The sequence below is a fragment of the Leptodactylus fuscus genome, chromosome 5, assembly GCF_031893055.1.
Source record: "Leptodactylus fuscus isolate aLepFus1 chromosome 5, aLepFus1.hap2, whole genome shotgun sequence".
NCBI lineage: Eukaryota > Metazoa > Chordata > Amphibia > Anura > Leptodactylidae > Leptodactylus > Leptodactylus fuscus.
In genome coordinates, this window is record NC_134269.1 from 16,571,860 (window position 1) to 16,592,400 (window position 20,541).

Below are 20,541 nucleotides of genomic sequence, written 5' to 3' on the forward strand. Positions count from 1 at the left end.
GTTATATCCACTATAAGATATTCTACTACAGTAATAAAATTAAGTGAATGAAGGAAAGAAAATTTTTTGCTTTCTATCAATTTTTGAAAGACTGGGCAGGGAGGTTGTTCCCGCCGCCATCTTGGAGAACTAAGCACAGATCTTCTGTGGATGTTTCTTACTCCGATCCTTCTGTCTCTTCATGACATCCCAGACAGACTGGATGATGTTGAGATCAGGACTATATCTGTAATGGCCATATCAAAACTTCCAAAGGGCAGAGGTCACACCAAATATTAATGGGACTTACATTTCTCTTTCCTTCATTCACTTTGTATGTTGTTAATTGCTAAAAATAATTGACCCTTCAATTTTTGAAATTATTCTTACTTTGCAGAATTTTTTCCGTACATACCTAAAATCTTTGCCCAAAACTGTAGATCTACAGAACCTTACCTTTTAAGGTCATTAGCTCCACCTAACGGCCTGAGGTCGTAGCAGGACTGCTGCCAAATTGCTCTTCCCCTTCCTAGTCATAATCACAAATTTATTATAGGTCATGCCAGAAAACTGGGATACGTTAAAAAAGAAACCTATGCCAGTTCCTGACTGGTGTAGATTCCAGTTACTGGTGTGGATTCCAATTATTAAGAAGTTGTGACCTTTTAAAGAGGGCCCTTCACCACATCTAGTTCTTTACATCCATTAATAGCTGCTGTTCCTTTGATTCTGGAACTGTTGGATTTTTTCCTCTAGCTCTCACCTTTCCTGAGCAATCATTGCTGTTAGTTTTGGTGCCTGATGTGCAATTTAGGCTCTGTCCTGGCAGGAGGGTGGTGTCAGGCAGGGCCAGACAAAGGGGTGCGATTCTGAGCACTAACACTGGCTGCCTCTGATCGGCGTTCTAAATTGCGCCCCCTGCCTGACACCACCCACCTGACATTACAGAGCTTAAATAGTACATCAGGCACCAAAACTAACTGCGGTGGTTGCTCAGGAATGGTGAAGGTTAGAGAGAAAATTCCAACTGTGCCAGAATCAGTGGAGCAACGTCTATTTGCCTGAATTTGTGATGGTGGTGAAAGGTCGTCTTTAATGACTCAAGAGCATCTTGAGCCAACGGGGCAATTGATTCAGACTGACATACAGTATAAAATTCCAGTCTTAATAAATTTCCCCCAATATATCCACAGTGACCAGTAATCTCAGAATTTCCACTGAACCAAAACATAAAGGGATAAGCAGATTTAAGCCAGACCTATCTCTATCTCCTAGTAAATTGTAAACATAAAAAATTGTAAAAATACATTTAGGAGGCAAAATTCTTCACAAGTGCACGACTATAAACAAGCCATGTCTTCTTCTGCAGGTGATGATGATGATGAATATCTCCCAGACGCTGATATTAGTTCGAGATCAGAGTTCCCTGAATCCTGGCTCTGGAAAGTGGAACAAATGACGGAAAGACCTGATAATAAGGGGTAATTCTTACAATTTATGGCGGCAAATATAAATTAGAATAAGTTTGAAGTATCATACCCTTCTGTTAAAGTTCCAAGAAGTGGAATTATGGGGTTGGGTGGAGATACAAAGCCTTTTACGTTGCACTCATTGCACTGTATAAACCCTGAAGGTTTGCAGTGCAGAACTCAGCTGGTGGTCGGAAGACGCTGTGCTCAGTCTCTAATTCAGATGTTATGGTTTCCTGTGACATCACCAACTCTATTACATAGAGTAAAGCAGAGCTGCTCATGTGGCTCATCCGTAGAGGAGGCAGAAGAATGAGATGGATCAGAAGGGTCTTGTCTATGTCACATTCCCCCGATCTCCATGAACATTGAGTCAACTTCTAAACTCCTTATTTATTAACAATACGTCCTTCAAGATATTATCACCCTATGTCACCAGGGATAGACCAACCAGGAGTGGTCTCTTCTCTCCAAGGGTCTTGTAGCCACTGCATTGGTTTACTCTTTTGGCTGAGGCTCTACGTTGCAGAAAAGCAGCTTTTTTTGTTGCAGATTTTGTTGCAATTTTTTGAGCCAAAGCCAGGAGTGTATTGAGCAGAAGGGAGACGTATAGGAGATTTCTATATATTTACCATTCCTTTTGTGGTCACTCCATCATTAGCATTCCTCTGCGGCATCCCACTCCAGATTAGGCCCGGATGAATGGGCCTAATCAGGAGGGAATGTCAAGCCGCAGACACCGCGGGCGGAATCTGCAGCAAGGTTGAGCAGGACACTTCTGTTTTCCGTAGGTGTTACTCCACTGCTTCTGGTGCACTTGGATTTTTTTCTCTAGCCCCCCCCCCCCTGTTTTGGATCAATCAATGATGTTAGCTTCAGCACTTGGTATGCAGATTAGGCTCTCTAATGTCAGGTGGGTGGTCCTAGTCTGTCTGTTCCAACCAAGATTCACACATCTGACCAAAAGGAAGTCTAATTAGTATATTGAGCTCTGAAACTTACAGCACTGAATGCTCAGGAATGGTGGGGACTAAAGAAAAAAATTCCATCTTTGCTGGAATCAGCGGAACAGAGAGTTGGATGTGAAGAGTTGGAGTTGGTGGTGAATGGTTTTCTTTAAGAATATATGTATGACAAAAACTTACATGCTAGAAATTACTATTGAGGCTGGACTATGGTGGCGGCTAATAAAATTGTAAAAAAAAAAACATGCTGGTTGTCAAAATATCTTCAAAACTGATGAGTTTTTCATTTTTTTAGAATTTCAACCAAGGTTCTTAACGTCTTCTTGAAGGATTCTATCACTACCTGGGAGGTCCTGGCTGTCAGTCTTGCTAAAGGGAAAGGTAGAAATCTGAATATATAAAACTGAATTTTAGGGTTGTGCGATTGGGATCAGAAATGATTGGGAACCTGATCGGCGATTGAGTAAATTTCACAATCACAATCGGGTTCCGATCCCGCCTAAAATAGATCGGGAACGGAATTCCCAACTTACCTGCACAGATCCACTGCCGCTGTCACTCCCCGTTCTTCTCAGTCTGGTTCTCTCTCATTTACAGGCCTTCAGAGTGCCGTGCGCGACCCCGCCTCCCAGGCTAGTGTTACAGACCTAGGAAGAAGGCGGTGCTTGTGGCTTAGGAGAGTGTGGGCGGGTACTGGGAGGGGAGATGTGAGAGGGCACGCATGGCACTCTGAAGGCCTGTAAATGAGAGAGAACCAGACTGAGAAGAACGGGGAGCGACAGCAGCAGCGGATCTGTGCAGATAAGCAGACACCAGGGGGGACTAAGTAGCCGGGGGATTTTTTAATCACTACACAGCGTGGACTCCAAAAATTGAAGCGTTCAATTTTTGGACTCCATGCTGTGTAGTGAATAGGATCGTTTTTAAAATCTGATCTTCAATAATTAAAAAATCCCATTGACTTGCATTAGGATTGGAATTGTGATCGGGATCGGGTTCAGATGGAAAATAATTGGAAATCGGATTTTAAAAACGATCCTGAAATCTCAAGATCAGCTCAACCCTGCTATATATATATATATATATATATATATATATATATATATATATATATATATATTTTTTTTGTGGTTAAAAGGACAATAGTGCTGATACAAGATACCGAACTATCAGCTGTGAGCAGGAGATCTCACCACCTACCAAAGGAACTGCCACATGTTATCATGATAGCTGCTTATGTCCCCCACCTCTGCAAAATTTCTGCTTGTTATATCCACATGCTGTGACCCCCCTCCTCGTGTCCTACAACCAAGTCGGCTTTATTATTATTATTATAATTATTATTATTAACATCACTCCGCACAGAGAACTAAATGATCCTGCAGTGTGTCTGTGTTTCTTTCTTTTTTTTAGTTGCTATGATTCCTAGGATTTCTCTATCTGCCGTGAGCTTCTATGTGTTTCTCTCTTGTTACATACTACTGTACCATCTATGAAACTGTATCACTGAAATTTCCCCATTGTGGGACTATTAAAGGAATATCTTATCTTATCTTATCATATATATATATATATATATATATATATATATATATATCTGTGTGTGTGTGTGTCTTCTTTGTGTTATGACTATATGAAATCACAAAGCTACAGTATATTTAGCCACATAACTGAATTATTAAAATAAAATGATGATAATAATAATAATAATAATAATAATAATAATAATAATAATAATAATAATACATAGTTATATACAGTATAGCTATAAGGTTATAATATATTTTATTCCAAGATGACCATTATGATATGGCTCCCAGAGCTGTATTCTGCATTGTATGACACTGGATTAAGGTCATCATATTACATTCAGTAAAACTAATCTTTACACACAACTTAGAAAAAAGCATGCAAAATAGTGGAAAAGAGAGAACAAACCCCCCCCCCCAAAAAAAAAAAAAACAAACTGTGTCTCTAGTGCCATCTATTAGAAGGCAGATCTCTGGAAACCAATACCTGACTTTCAATGAAGCTTCATGACATGGTTTGAGATATAAGCCAAACCAGATAATCTCTTTCAAATAGAAAGACAGCCATCTGTAGACATCAGACCATTGACTTATAGGGAGCTATCTTCCATTAGGTGGTGCTAGAGCAACGCATTTCCTTTTCCTACTAGGAAATCTAATTTGCGCAGATTTTCCAAAGATTCCTAGGGAAGCATATATAGCTCTTATGGCGGTATCTTCATTGAGACAATGTACACATGTTTTAATCATGAAGCACCCCCATTAAGCAAGAATACCCCCATTATAGCTGCAACACCTTTTACATGTTCTCTGAGACAAGAGATATGTACAATACAGAGCAGTCAGCTCTCCTCCCTCATCCATCATTATTTCTACTTTTCATGTAATTTTACTAGGAGTAACTGTACAATAGCAAACACATAGCTGAGAAAAGCCAAGGTGACCATAATATAGGAGATCCAGGGACTCAAAATGCACCTAAAAAAGGTCCCTGAAAAAAAGAAATCTGAGCTCATTCAGGAAACTGTTTGCTGTCTATGACTAACATCCCATCATGAATAACATAGGCAGCTAGTCAGAAATAGATAAAATCTCCTTACAGTCACTCTATGAGCAGTGTATAGACAGGGAAATCTATATGGAAACATACAGACACCTTCCATCTCCTGTTTTTCTGTCTTGAGTTTGATGGTTTCTAAAGGCAGAGTTGCCTTAGTAACAGGGACTGAACAGCAAAGTAGGAAATTTTTTCAAGCAGGAAATAGCAACATATTTTTTAATTAGGTCACATGATCTATTAACTAAGACGAGATTGTCTTGCTCCTTCCGAGCAATGTCTTAGTATGAAAGGTCGTGCTCAGAATCTATAATATATATCGTTGTTAACAATCGTATGTATACATTGAAACACCAACAGGATTTCTTCCTTGTTCTTAGGTATTTGTGTGGCCAAGCCTTATGAAGTCCAGGTAATGAAGGATTTCTTCATCGACTTGAAGCTGCCATATTCTGTGGTGAGAAATGAGCAGGTGGAAATCCGAGCCGTACTCTACAACTATGGCAATGACAAGATTAAGGTAAGGAACGGTAGTCGGGGGTTTCACAACTAAGTGAGCCTTTGATAGTCAGCTTCATTCATTAAATTATCATGGACCCGAACCCATCCAATTGGTTCTTGAGATTCGTAACTTCACTTTAGATGTAATTGTACAATTGTACAGTCCTATGAAAAAGTTTGGGCACCCCTATTAATCTTAATCATTTTTAGTTCTAAATATTTTGGTGTTTGCAACAGCCATTTCAGTTTCATATATCTAATAACTGATGGACACAGTAATATTTCAGGATTGAAATGAGGTTTATTGTACTAACAGAAAATGCGCAATATGCATTAAACCAAAATTTGACCGGTGCAAAAATATGGGCACCTCAACAGAAAAGTGACATTAATATTTAGTACATCCTCCTTTTGCAAAGATAACAGCCTCTAGTCGCTTCCTGTAGCTTTTAATCAGTTCCTGTATCCTGGATGAAGGTATTTTGGACCATTTCTTTCTACAAAACAATTCAAGTTCAGTTAAGTTTGATGGTCGCCGAGCATGGACAGCCCGCTCTCAAATGATCTGAAAACAAAGATTGTTCAACATAGTTGTTCAGGGGAAGGATACAAAACGTTGTCTCAGAGATTTAACCTGTCAGTTTCCACTGTGAGGAACATAGTAAGGAAATGGAAGAGCACAGGGACAGTTCTTGTTAAGCCCAGAAGTGGCAGGCCATGAAAAATATCAGAAAGGCAGAGAAGAAGAACGGTGAGAACAGACAAGGACAATCCACAGACACCTCCAAAGAGCTGCAGCATCATCTTGCTGCAGATGGTGTCACTGTGCATCGGTCAACTATACAGCGCACTTTGCACAAGGAGAAGCTGTATGGGAGAGTGATGAGAAAGAAGCCGTTTCTGCACGTACGCCACAAATAGAGTCGCCTGAGGTATGCAAAAGCACATTTGGAGAAGGAAGCTTCATTTTGGAAACAAAGATTGAGTTGTTTGGTTATTAAAAAAAGGCGTTATGCATGGCGTCCAAAAAGAAACAGCATTCCAAGAAAAACACATGCTACCCACTGTAAAATTTGGTGGAGGTTCCATCATGCTTTGGGGCTGTGTGGCCAATGCCGGCACCGGGAATCTTGTTAAAGTTGAGGGTCGCATGGATTCCACTCAGTATCAGCAGATTCTTGAGAATAATGTTCAAGAATCAGTGACGAAGTTGAAGTTACGTCGGGGATGGATATTTCAGCAAGACAATGATCCAAATCACTGCTCCAAATCCTCAGGCATTCATGCAGAGGAACAATTACAATGTTCTGGAATGGCCATCCCAGTCCCCAGACCTGAATATCATTGAACATCTGTGGGATGATTTGAAGCGGGCTGTCCATGCTCGGCGACCATCTAACTTAACTGAACTTGAATTGTTTGTCCAAAATACCTTTATCCAGGATCCAGGAACTGATTAAAAGCTACAGGAAGCGACTAGAGGTTGTTATCTTTGCAAAAGGAGGATCTACTAAATATTAATGTCACTTTTCTGTTGAGGTGCCCATACTTTTGCACCGGTCAAATTTTGGTTTAATGCATATTGCCCTTTTTCTGTTAGTACAATAAACCTCATTTCAATCCTGAAATATTACTGTGTCCATCAGTTATTAGATATATCACACTGAAATGGCTGTTGTAAATACCAAAATATTTAGAACTAAAAATGATTAAGATTAATAGGGGGGCCCAAACTTTTTCATAGGACTGTAAAAATTCTACTCAGCATATCTCATGTCATACTTGTAGGCCTGATGTTCTTCATGTTCCTTACATAGCTGAGTCTATTCCAAAACTTCTATATGAATAGTTTTTGATTTTACACATCACTTTTTATATTTTCTTAAACTTTCATATCTTCATCTTAGGTGCGAGTGGAACTATCTCACAATCCAGAGTTTTGTAGCTATTCTACATCCAAGGCAAAATACCGACAGATCATAGAGATCAGACCTCAGTCTTCTGTGGCCGTTCCCTTTATCATTGTCCCATTGAGCCTGGGTCAACATGATGTGGAGGTGAAGGCTGCGGTTTCTGGACAGTTTGTGTCAGATGGTATCAGGAAGAAGCTGAGGGTTGTGGTAAGTTGGCATGAGTATGTCTATATTTTCTGCATTGTGGTGATGCTATCACTTCTATCAACTCCAATTGATATGTATAGTCAAAAATCTTTCTGTTGAACCAACATCCACTCAAGTACCAAGTACCATCAAGTCCATCCTTATAACATATAATGGTGGGGTTGAATCTATCATTACTAGAGATGAGCGAATAGTTACTCGATATTCGTTTCGAGTAGCCCCTCAATGTTCGACTACTCGAATTGAATATTGAACCCTATTATAGTCTATGGGGGAAAAATGCTCGTTTCAGGGGTAGGCAATGTTCGATCAAATTATACTTACCAAGCCCACGAGAGAGGGTTGGGCTGGATTCTCCGAGAAGTCTTCTCTGCGCAGCGTCCCCGCATTGTCATCCGGCACTGAATTCACTCTGCTAGGCATCGGGCCTGGGCAGAGATGACTGTGCATGCCCGCACTGCAAGAAAATGGCCGCTTACAGTCAAAGCGGCCATTTTCTTGTAGTGCGGGCATGCGCAGTCGGCTCTGCCCAGGCCCGATGTCTAGTAGAGTGAATTCAGAGCCGGAAGACGCCGCAGGGAAGCTGCACGGAGAAGACTTCTAAAGGTAGGAGAAGAACCAGCGTTGATTGGCCGACTATATAGCATTCGGCCAATCAATGCTGGTTCTGCATCAAATTTTTCCATTCGAATAGCGAGTAGTACTCGATCGAGTACGAGTATTTTGAATACCGTAGTATTCGATCGAATACCTATTCGATCGAATACTACTTGCTCATCTCTAATCATTACCATCACCTCCATTCACCTCCTTTCTTAGCAATGTTAAAAGGGTCTTCTCGGCATAATTTTTCATAAGCACTCTTCCACCTGGATAACCACCAATAAGTCTCTCCACCTACCTAAAAATACGTTTGCTGGTCTCCCCCGTCCTCCTTAGGCCATAACGGCCTCTTCTGGCTACAGAGACTCCACTTCCTATGTTTCCTTGTACTGACTACCAACCAACACAAGAGAACACCCCTTAGAACTCCCTTCTGCATCTTATGCCGGGGACTTCCGCCCCCATGCCCTCGCTTTATACAACTTCCAGCAGTGTTTCGCCCACCTACCTGGCCCCATGACACGATTGCCCTCTGCTCTAGCTGAGGAGAGATGTGACATGTCACTAGAACTGGAGACTTTCACTCCACTTGATGGCTCCAATGTCGGGGGGAAGGAACTTTGTTAATGTCGTAAAGCATTTTACATGGGGAATAGAACTTTCACCACCTCGACCAAACCCTACTCATTACATCCTTCATCAGATACTGCTTCACTGATTCCAGCATAGTTTGCAATTTTTCTCTACACCCTCGCCTTCCCCAAGTCATCATGTCTGTTATTTTCAGTACAATGATACTCTCAACTATCAGGTGGGTGGTGCTGGTTTGGAACCGACAAACTGGGAACACCCAGATGAAAGTAGATTGCATAACTTTGCTCAACAATGATTGCCCGGGAATGTTTGGGGTTGGAGAAAAAATTCCAACTGTTCCTGAATTATTGGAGAGGCGCTTATTCTCAAATCCTATTACTCAAGTGATGCTATAGACATGTAACTGGAATGCATACCTATATCTCCCCCAGCTACTTCTGATTCCATATCCGCCTTTCATCTATTGATGACTCTCTAAACAACTGTCTGAATCCTATAAAATGGGAAATCCTAATTCCCAGCCGTTACAAAATAATAGACTTCAAATTTTCCAATTCTTCTAGTACATCATTGTATCTATTCAGTTAGCCTTGGCATCGCTTCGCTTTTCCATTAGTTCACAACTTATTTATTATTTTCTATTGTCTTTTAGCCAGAAGGAATTCGTCTTGCAAAGAATACAGTGTCAGTAACATTGGAACCACAGACCAAAGGAAAAGGTGAGCCCATATTCTTGACTAAATGATCCCGCGTCTTCCATATAGAGAAGAGTAGGGTAACACATGGCTATGGTTGTTCAAGCTGCATATGCTTCACTGTCGGCTTCCTGGCATTGCCGTATCATTAGAGATGAGCGAACACTAAAATGTTCGAGGTTCGAAATTCGATTCGAACAGCCGCTCAATGTTCGTGTGTTCGAATGGGTTTCGAACCCCATTATAGTCTATGGGGAACAGATACTCGTTAAGGGGGAAACCCAAATCCGTGTCTGGAGGGTCACCAAGTCCACTATGACACCCCAGGAAATGATACCAACACCTCTGGAATGACACTGGGACAGCAGGGGAAGCATGTCTGGGGGCATCTAACACACCAAAGACCCTCTATTACCCCAACATCACAGCCTAACAACTACACACTTTACACACTCAATACCACCTCTCTGACAGTAGGAAAACACCTTGAAACATGTGTATTTGGCACTTGCAGTGAGGAGAGCTTGTCACCAGCAGTGAATTTGGCCCTTGTAGTAAGTTGAGGTTGGCACCAACATTTGTTTTGAAAATCAGGGTGGATTGAGCCTCTAACCAGCAGAGTTTGGGCAAATTCATGGTGGAGGGAGCCTCTAAACACCCCAGTTTGGGCAAATTCATGGTGGAGGGAGCCTCTAAAAAACCCAGTTTGGACCAATTCATGGTGGAGGGAGCCTCTAAAAACCCCAGTTTGGACCAATTCATGGTGGAGGGAGCCTCTAAAAACCCCAGTTTGGACCAATTCATGGTGGAGGGAGCCTCTAAAAAACCCAGTTTGGACCAATTCATGGTGGAGGGAGCCTCTAACCAGCCCAGTTTGGACCAATTCATGGTGGAGGGAGCCTCTAACCAGCAGAGTTGTGGGAAAGCAGGGTGGAGGGAGCCTCTAACCAGCAGAGTTGGTGGAAATCAGGGTGGAGGGAGCCTCTAACCAGCAGAGTTGGGGGAAATCATGTTGGAGGGAGCCTAGTATTAGCAGAATTGTGCAACGCTTATGGTGGATGAGTATGAGGATGCGGAGGAATTGGAGAGGTTGAGTACAGACATGGAGTTTCATGTTGGGGTGCTTTACACAGGTGGGCACAAAAATGAAGGCTCTATCCAGTGGTGGTTCATTTTTATCAAAGTGAGCCGGTCGGCACTCTCAGCTGACAGACGGGTGCGCTTGTCAGTGATGATGCCACCGGCTGCACTGAACACCCTCTCAGATAGGACGCTGGCGGCAGGACAGGACAGCACCTCCAAGGCATATAGGGCAAGTTCAAGCCACAGGTCCAACTTCGACACCCAATACGTGTAGGGCGCAGAGGGGTCGGAGAGGACAGGGCTGTGGTCGGAAAGGTATTCCCGCAACATGCGCCTATACTTCTCACGCCTGGTGACACTAGGACCCTCCGTGGCGGCACTTTGGCGAGGGGGTGCCATCAAGGTGTCCCAGACCTTAGACAGTGTGCCCCTCGTTTGTGTGGACCGGTGAGAACTTGGTTGCCTACTGGAGGAACTGCCCTCCCTGCCGCCAACGTCAGATGCTGGAAACATCTCCATCATATTCTGCACCAATTGCCTGTGGCAAGCATTGATGCGATTGGCCCTCCCCTCTACCGGAATAAAAGACGAGATGTTGTTTTTATACCGGGGGTCAAGGATAGCAAAGATCCAGTACTGGTTGTCCTCCATGATTTTGACAATACGCTTGTCGGTTGTAAAGCACCCCAACATGAACTCAGCCATGTCTGCCACAGTGTTAGTTGGCATGACTCCTCTGGCCCCACCGGAAAGTTCAATCTCCATTTCCTCCTCATCCTCCATGTCTACCCATCCGCGCTGCAACAATGGGACGATTCGAAGTTGCCCGGAAGCCTCCTGTATCACCATCACATCATCGGACAACTCTTCTTCCTCCTCCTCCATTAAACGCAGTGAAGCGGACAGATGTGTGGACCTACTCTCCAGCTGTGACGGATCGGATGCTATCCCTAACTCCTCTGTGTGATCTGAGTTATCCCTGATGTCAATCAGGGATTCTCTCAGAATACACAAGAGCGGGATTGTAAGGCTCACCATCGCATCCTCAGAGCTCACCCTCCTTGTGGACTCCTCAAAGACCCGTAGGATGTCACAAAGGTCTCTCATCCATGGCCACTCATGGATGTGAAACTGAGGCAGCTGACTTTGTGGCACCCTAGGGTTTTGTAGCTGGTATTCCATCAAAGGTCTCTGCTGCTCAACCACTCTATTCAACATCTGAAACGTTGAGTTCCAGCGTGTGGGGACGTCGCACAAAAGCCGGTGTTGTGGCACATGCAGGCATTGCTGGAGAGATTTTAAGCTAGCAGCGGCTACTGTCGACTTGCGAAAGTGGGCGCACATGCGCCGCACTTTCACCAGTAGCTCTGGAACATTGGGGTAGCTCTTTAGGAAACGTTGCACCACTAGGTTGAAGACGTGGGCCAGGCATGGAACATGTTGGAGTCCGGCAAGCTCCAGAGCTGCTACCAGGTTCCGGCCGTTATCACAAACGACCATGCCTGGGCCCAGGTGCAGCGGCTCAAACCATATTGCCGTCTCATCGAGGAGGGCATCCCTCACCTCGGAGGCAGTGTGCTGTCTGTCCCCCAAGCTGATCAGCTTCAGCACAGCCTGCTGACGTCTACCAACGCCAGTGCTGCAACGATTCCAACTCGTAGCTGGGGTCAATCTAACAGCGGAGGAGGAGGCGGTGGCGGAGGAGGAGGCGGTGGCGGAGGAGGAGGCGGTAGAGGAGGAGGAGGAGGGGGGTGTTCTTCTCGTGTCCCTGCCAGGAATGTTAGGCGGGGAGATGAGGTACACCGGGCCAGTTTGGGAAGCAGTCCCAGCCTCAACTACATTCACCCAGTGTGCCGTCAGTGAAATGTAGCGTCCCTGTCCGCATGCACTTGTCCACGCGTCGGTGGTCAAGTGGACCTTTGTGCAAAGCGCGGAACTAAGGGCCCGCCTGATGTTGAGTGACACGTGCTGGTGCAAGGCGGGGACGGCACACCGGGAGAAGTAGTGACGGCTAGGGACGGCATAGCGAGGTGCCGCAGTTGCCATCAGGTCCAGGAAGGCGGGAGTTTCAACAAGCCGGAACGCCAACATCTCCTGGGCCAGCAGTTTAGCGATGTTGGCGTTCAAGGCTTGCGCGTGTGGGTGGTTAGCAGTGTATTTCTGCCGCCGCTCCAATGTCTGAGAGATGGTGGGTTGTTGTAAAGAAACGCCTGATGGTGCCTTTGATGGTGCAGGAGAAGGAGATAAGACAGGACCAGGGGAGGATGAGGTAGAAGTCAACAAAGTGGCGGAGGCAGATGAAGTGGTGTCCTGGCTCGTCCTCTGGAGTGCATCGCCAGCACAGTCAGCAGTGGCAGTGGCAGAGGCAGAGGCAGTGGCAGAGGCAGTGGCAGTGGCGTGAACGGCAGGCGGCCTTTGTCCTGCCGTTGCTGCCTGCCACTGATTCCAGTGCTTGGATTCCAAATGACGGCGCATTGAAGTGGTGGACAGGTTGCTCTTCTCAGAGCCCCTAATCAATTTCGAGAGGCAAATTGTGCAGACAACACTATATCTGTCCTCGGCGCATTCCTTGAAAAAACTCCACACCTTCGAGAAACGTGCCCTCGAGGTGGGAGTTTTTCGGGGCTGGGTACGAACTGGAACATCTTGGGAGATTCCGGGTGTGGCCTGGCTTCGCCTAAGCTGCTGACCTCTGCCTCTGCCTCTAGCTACCCTTTTTGGTGCTGCACCTGCCTCAACATCCACACTACTTTCCCCGCTTGACATCCCCCTTGTCCAGGTCGGGTCAGTGTCCTCATCATCCACCACTTCCTCTTCCAACTCCTGTCTCATCTCCTCCTCCCGCACAATGCGCCGGTCAACTGGATGCCCTGACAGCAACTGCGTCACATCATCGTCGATGAGGGTGGGTTGCTGGTCATCCACCACCAAATCGAACGGAGATGGAGGAGACTCTAGTGTTTGAGCATCTGGACACAGATGCTCCTCTGTTAGGTTCGTGGAATCGTGACGTGGAGAGGCAGGTTGAGGGACAATGAAAGGAGCGGAGAACAGCTCTGGGGAGCAGGGACAGTTTGGGTTATTGTTCTGTAAAGCTTCGGAATTTTGGGAGGAAGGAAGACAAGACTGTTGGGTAATAGGAGGAGAGGAGGCAGAGTCTGACTGGCTGCTGGACAATGTGCTGTAAGCGTTCTCTGACAGCCATTGCAAGACCTGTTCCTGGTTCTCGGGCCTACTAAGGTTTGTACCCTGCAGTTTAGTTAATGTGGCAAGCAACCCTGGCACTGTGGAGTGGCGCAATGCTTGCTGCCCCACAGGAGTAGGCACGGGACGCCCTGTGGCTTCACTGCTACCTTGCTCCCCAGAACCATTCCCCCGACCTCGCCCACGGCCTCGTCCACGTCCCTTTCCGGGAGCCTTGCGCATTTTGAATTCCTAGTTAGAAATTGGCACTGTATACCAGTAGTAAAAATTGTGGGTGCACGTAACCCCAATATATTCTTTGAATTACCAGTCAGAAACTGGCACTATATGGCAGTAGCAAGAAATGAGGGTATTTGTATTCCCAATATATTCTTTGAATTCCCAGTCAGACAATGGCACTGTATACCAGTAGTAAAAATTGTGGGTGCACGTAACCCCAATATATTCTTTGAATTCCCAGTCAGACACTGGCACTATATGGCAGTAGCAAGAAATGAGGGTATTTGTATTCCCAATATATTCTTTGAATTCCCAGTCAGACAATGGCACTGTATACCAGTAGTAAAAATTGTGGGTGCACGTAACCCCAATATATTCTTTGAATTCCCAGTCAGACAATGGCACTGTATACCAGTAGTAAAAATTGTGGGTGCACGTAACCCCAATATATTCTTTGAATTACCAGTCAGACACTGGCACTATATGGCAGTAGCAAGAAATGAGGGTATTTATAACCCCAATGTATTCTTTGAATTCCCAGTCAGACAATGGCACTGTATACCAGTAGTAAAAATAGTGGGTGTATATAGCCCCAATTCTATTGCTAGGGGACTTGCAGGGTATTTCTGGGGTGAAGGTGGGGGGGCACACCGTTGGAACGGGTATCGGGGTATATATCGGGTATACGGGAATACACTGACAGTGTATTCCATTCAGGATCCTGGGAAAGCTGGGTTGCGGCGATTGAGCCCGTCAGTGCCACGTTACACTGACAAGCTTCTCCCTGGAATTTAGCTCTTACAAGAGCTGTTGTGGTTGTCTTCTCCTTCCTATCCTAGCCTGTCCCTGCCTACCCAGAATCTAAGCCCTAGCTAGCTGGACGGAAACCTCCGTCCCCGGTGAATTGCAAGCTCAGAATGACGCGAACCTGGGCGTCGCTGTTCTTTTAAATTAGAGGTCACATGTTTTCGGCAGCCAATGGGTTTTGCCTACTTTTCTCAACGTCACCGGTGTCGTAGTTCCTGTCCCACCTACCCTGCGCTGTTATTGGAGCAAAAAAGGCGCCAGGGAAGGTGGGAGGGGAATCGAGTAATGGCGCACTTTACCACGCGGTGTTCGATTCGATTCGAACATGCCGAACAGCCTAATATCCGATCGAACATGAGTTCGATAGAACACTGTTCGCTCATCTCTACGTATCATTATGGTAAATGTCGATTCTTTAAATATGGCGCCCACAGAAGCAGAGCAGGCGCCATAACCACTGGATCTCTGCTGTTTCATTGGCGCTCACTCCGATCACAAGCCCTAACTCATTCATTTAGCCCCTAGAATCTCAATTTTGGCCTCCCTTTCACCGACCCTTCATAGGATGACTCCTACGTGGTCCTACCTTCATGACCACCAAGAACAGTCTATGACACGTATGAACTGAAGATATCAGGTTCAAACCCCATAAAGGAGCCTAAAAAAATTTGAAATATTTTCGAAAACTACAAATGATCAAATCACCCCCTTCCCTACATTCCAAATAAAAACAAACAAAAACAATGTATGCGTTCCCGTGTCCCATAATGCCCGCGCTACAAACATATAAAAACATTTTTTCCATAAAGCAAATGACTTAGTGTGACAAAATCAAAATGAATGCCTTGTTTTTGCCTTTTCTTCTCCCAAAAAATTTGAATAAAAAATGAACAAAACATCAAATATTCCCAGAAAATGGTATAAAGTGCACCTGATCCTGCAAAAAATTACCTTACACAGCCCCATATTACAAAGTTACAGGTGTCAGAATATGGCAACTCCAAGAGGTTTTTTTGGTAAGGTGATAAAGACAGAATTGCCTTAGTAACAGGGAATGAACAGCAAACTAGGAACTAGGAAAAAGGTCTGCGGAAAGACAGGGTTAAGTGTAGATGGTGATCAGTACCAGTGTATATTTACTAAGTAATTGAACCACCCTAGTAAGGTTTTCAGAACGTGACAGATATGAACATACAGTACAATTATCCATAATCTGATTTAATAGATGGTGTTCAAGAAGAGACCGTGGCTCCGCTGGATGAGAAAAACATTGTTCCTAGGACGGATGTTGAAACGATCGTGACTATTCAAGGTATGACCAATCCTACATGATCCTACCCTTTCCTTCTGCCTTATGTGCCCCTCCAGTATTGGATGTGACTACCAAACCCTTATGGTGACCCAACAACCAGCAAACAAACAAAATATTGAGTGTGCAGGCCGATTTTTTTAACGGTATTCATTCCAATGACATGTGAGTGCCTTTTGGCTCCCAATGACTTCAGTGGGGGCAGGGGGGTTCCATTGTATTAGGATAGCACCTACTCTATATTCACCGTTTTAGAGCATCGGACACCGTGTCGGGAGGCCGGCCTGTACACTCAGCCGAATTTATGAGGTCTTCGAAGACGAGTGCCATAAGAGATATTCAGATATATAAACTGTACATTACACCTATATAATTCAACTCTATTGATCATATATTAGTCATAATTTTGATATTATAATCAACCTTTGGTGTCTCATAAATCAATATAGGAAATCCAATCACCCAACTGGTGGAAGACGCAGTCGATGGCTCTAAACTCAATCATTTGATCGTTGTTCCGTACGGTTGCGGAGAACAAAACATGATCACGATGACGCCCAGTGTAATCACATGCATTTACCTTGATACCACCAACCAGTGGGAGAGAATTGGTGTGAACCGAAGAAATGACGCCATCAACAACATCAAGAAGGGTAAGTAAAAAAAAGAATATTAATATTAATAAAATAATTTGTTATTCCATCTATTCTATTTTATTTTTTTTATTAAATTTAGCTTTTAATTTTTTAATTTAGAATTTTTCAAAACTATGTAACAAAAAAGCCAAAAAAAGAGTGGACATCCACCAACTCCACCCTGTCCAAATCTTTGCATTATTTAATAGGCAGTTCCAATGGAACTCATAGCATTTATTACTCAAGAACAGTAGGGGCTAGAGAAAGTACCGTAGAACAGCAGCTATTGAAGGATACAAAAAGTTGGAGTTGGTGATGGTGGTGGAAGGTCTTCTATAAATGTTTTTGGACAATCATTATGCTCAAGAGCCCCTGTTTTTATTAAGAGTTGACAACACATGATATATTTGGGATCTTGGACCTCCGGTCATGTAAAATATGATTTCATACATGATCATGTTAAAGGGGTTGTCCAGGAATTGAAGCAGGGAAGGTCCATGTGGACACCAGGGAAGGTGAAAAGTAAAAAAAATAATAATAAAGAATAGTCACCTATCCCCAATGCTCCGTTTTCTGCTACCGGTGTCCATTTGGTCTTCAGATGGTGTATTCATGCAGAAGTTTGTGCACTAAGGCCCGGTTCACATCTGCGTTCGGGATTCCGATTGGGGAGTCCACTTGGGGAACCCCCAAATGGAAACCTATACGCATGGAGAAGTGGTTATCTGGTAAAACATGCGTACCCCATAGACTATAATATTGTACATGTGGTTTCCACTCGGCTCCTGGAAGCAGTACTTTTCTCTCCATATCTTTCGTGCAGAAACCTCACAGATCCCATTATAGTCTAAGGGTTCCACGGGTTTTCCCAGGTAACTGCTTTTCTATGTGTATAGGTTTCCATTCAGGTGGGTCCCCAAGTGGACTCCCGGATCAGAAACCCGAATGCAGATGTGAACCGGGCCTCAGACCAATCAGCAGCTTGAACAGTCACTGGAATAGAGACAATGACGTTTGTGAGTGACGTCACCGATCTCTTTCCATTGTCAGCAGCCACATGAGGGCTTCTGGCATCAATGCACTGGCACAAGACGGAAGGGACACAGGCAGTGAACAATGGAGCATCAGTAATAGACGAGAAAAATAGGAACTGCAGTCTTCAAAATTCAATGATGATGGAGAATAATTTGATTCTTACGTTTGCAGGTTATGTACAACAACTCGTCTACCGTAAACCAGACAATTCCTATGGAGCTTGGATACAACATCCCTCTAGCACATGGTAAGAGCCATATCTATTGATGTAGGTTCGATTCCCTACATAAGCAAAAAAATGTATTCTACCATAGATGATTGGTCATTTTCCAGACCTCTAGTATTCCATATAAAAACCTCAGGCCACATTCCACATCTAGCTATACTAAATTCTGTACAGTATATTGTTGTATGTAGTATATCATTAGGACAGGTCATGAATGTCTAATTACTGGTGTTTGACCACATAAGGCAAATAATGTACTGAATTAAACTTTTTATACATTGTTAGCATATTGGGTAAAATAAAGGGGTGGCCCTGGAATTGGACCAACCCCTGTGGAGGCCGGGGAAGGTGTAAACTAAATCACATTAACATGTTCAATGCCAGAAGTCATGCAACCCATGTGACTGCTGAGACCAATTGGTAGCCTCAGCCATTGCTAGAGAGGGTCTGGTGACATCACTCCATCACTCTAGTTCAGGGGTACACAAACTTTTTAAATAGTGGGCTGGAGGCAGAGCAAATCGCACAGACATCAGGAGCGGTGCCCTCCAATAGGTAAAGTGAAGTGTGCTCCATGGCCTCGCCCGAGCTCCCCAGGAGCTTCATTATAAATGCACGCCTGCCAGCGTTGTCGGCGGGGCCAGACAGAAGTGCTTGGCGGGCCGCATGTGGCCCGCGGGCCGCAGTTTGAGGACCCCTGCTCTAGTTCCTTACTAGAGGCCTCTGAGACCACTGATAAATGGAGGACCAGGAGAGGATCAATAAAATCCCTTGTGGTATCCAGTACATGTTTCCCAGCATCTTCTTTCCTATTCGGACCTTTTCTGACCTCTTCTGTGATGTTACAAGCCCTTAGAGGTTACTTAGACCTGTGAACGGGTCTCAGTGGTTGCATGGGGTGCACCATCTTCATGACACTTTCGTTAAAGCATCATGAAGTTGGTACATTCCACGTGATCACTGAGGCCCGGAAGTTGCCAGAAAAGGCTTGAAGAAGACAAAAGACGCAGGTAACGTGCAAAGGACACCACCAGGGAGCCCAAGAGAGGATATATGAGCAAGGAAGTATGAGCATTTTTTTGTTACAAAACATCCTCTGCTCATCTGCTCATTATACCCTGAGGATTAGGATTGAGCAATCGGGATCGGATTCTAATCGGCGATTGAGTAAATTTCACGATTGCGATTGGAATTCCGATCCCGATCTTTTCCAGCGGGATTGAGGTCGGAGGTTATCTCAAGATCGGCTCAACTCTAAAAGTGACTTTTCCCATAGAGAAGCATTGACTAGGGTTGAGTGATCGGGATCAGAAAAGATCGGACTCCGATCGGCGATCGAGTAAATTTCACGATCATGATCGGCTGGAAAATGATCGGATATTAAAATCGATCCTGAAATTTCAAGATCGCCTCAACCCTACTGAGGATTGAAGAGACCCCTGATAACATAATAAGATAATGCTCCAGATCAACCAAGACCAGTGCGAGGTTCATCCATCTCTAGTCATTCATTTTTTGTGTTTGATAACCCCTTTCATTTTAAGACTCTACTGAATTTCAGATTTTAAATATTTAACTAATATTTTTGGCTGGTGTTCTTTCTTTCTGCCTAGGTTAACCGCTTACGTAGGTAAGGTTTTTGCAATGGCTCAAGGATTGGTGGACATTGATAGCAATGTTTTGTGTGGTGCCATCAAATGGTTGATACTTGAGAAACAGAAACCAGATGGAATGTTCAAAGAAGATGCTCCAGTAATCCACCAGGAGATGGTGGTATGTATCAGCAGAAGACTGTCCAATGATAATCATTGGTTCCATGTGTAGTGCTCCATTCAATTGTGTATTAGATTTACTAATTCTATTCCATTTTTTCAATCAGGGAGCTATCAAAGGGGCTTCAGAAGATGTTGGGCTTACAGCCTTTGTCCTCATTGCTATGCTGGAAAGTGAGAAGTCCTGTGAAGCACATGTGAATGTGAGTCTTATCTTCATCATCTCTTAAAGGAATCGCAATCCAGCACATCCCTGTACTCATGTAGAATACGTCTTCCATAATTTATTATAGAACCTGAAGGCCAGCATTGAGAAGGCCACCAACTTCCTGCTGGGTCAATACGATGATCTGAAAAAACCGTACACCGTCGCTATTACCTCCTATGCTTTGGCCATGGCTGGAGCCATAAATGATGCTGAGAAATTGCTTTCTGCAGCCACAGGTACTGATCCTCTCTAAGTATTTTCTATAGTCTACCCTATACGTGACCCTACAAGACCAATATAATGTGCTACAGTAAATTGTTGTTAAATTATCCCAAGAGTTCATATTATAACAAGTAAGGGCGCTTTCACACCTGTGATTGTTGCCCAATTTGTGCATCCATCTTCTGTCCTGGCAAAACTGGACAGGGGACAGAAATGTGGCGGTCAGTTTACAAAACCCATTCACTTGAATGTGTTTGGAAAGGTGACCGCCCCTGTGCGTCTTCTGCCTGTCCATGGGGAAACCAGTTT

At 44.2% G+C, this 20,541-nt stretch overlaps 1 protein-coding gene across 1 annotated transcript in view; it reads left to right on the forward strand.

Moving 5' to 3' along the window:
- LOC142202393 (venom factor-like) overlaps positions 1-20,541 on the forward strand; it is a 47,566-nt gene that overhangs the window by 16,421 nt on the left and 10,604 nt on the right. The window contains exons 18-28 of the mRNA XM_075272487.1: positions 1,349-1,460; positions 2,709-2,794; positions 5,380-5,519; positions 7,408-7,620; positions 9,470-9,536; positions 16,051-16,137; positions 16,584-16,787; positions 17,976-18,051; positions 19,644-19,803; positions 19,910-20,005; positions 20,096-20,246. Of these exons, the coding sequence (XP_075128588.1) occupies positions 1,349-1,460; positions 2,709-2,794; positions 5,380-5,519; positions 7,408-7,620; positions 9,470-9,536; positions 16,051-16,137; positions 16,584-16,787; positions 17,976-18,051; positions 19,644-19,803; positions 19,910-20,005; positions 20,096-20,246 (1,392 nt within the window). The remainder of the gene's footprint in view (positions 1-1,348; positions 1,461-2,708; positions 2,795-5,379; positions 5,520-7,407; positions 7,621-9,469; positions 9,537-16,050; positions 16,138-16,583; positions 16,788-17,975; positions 18,052-19,643; positions 19,804-19,909; positions 20,006-20,095; positions 20,247-20,541) is intronic.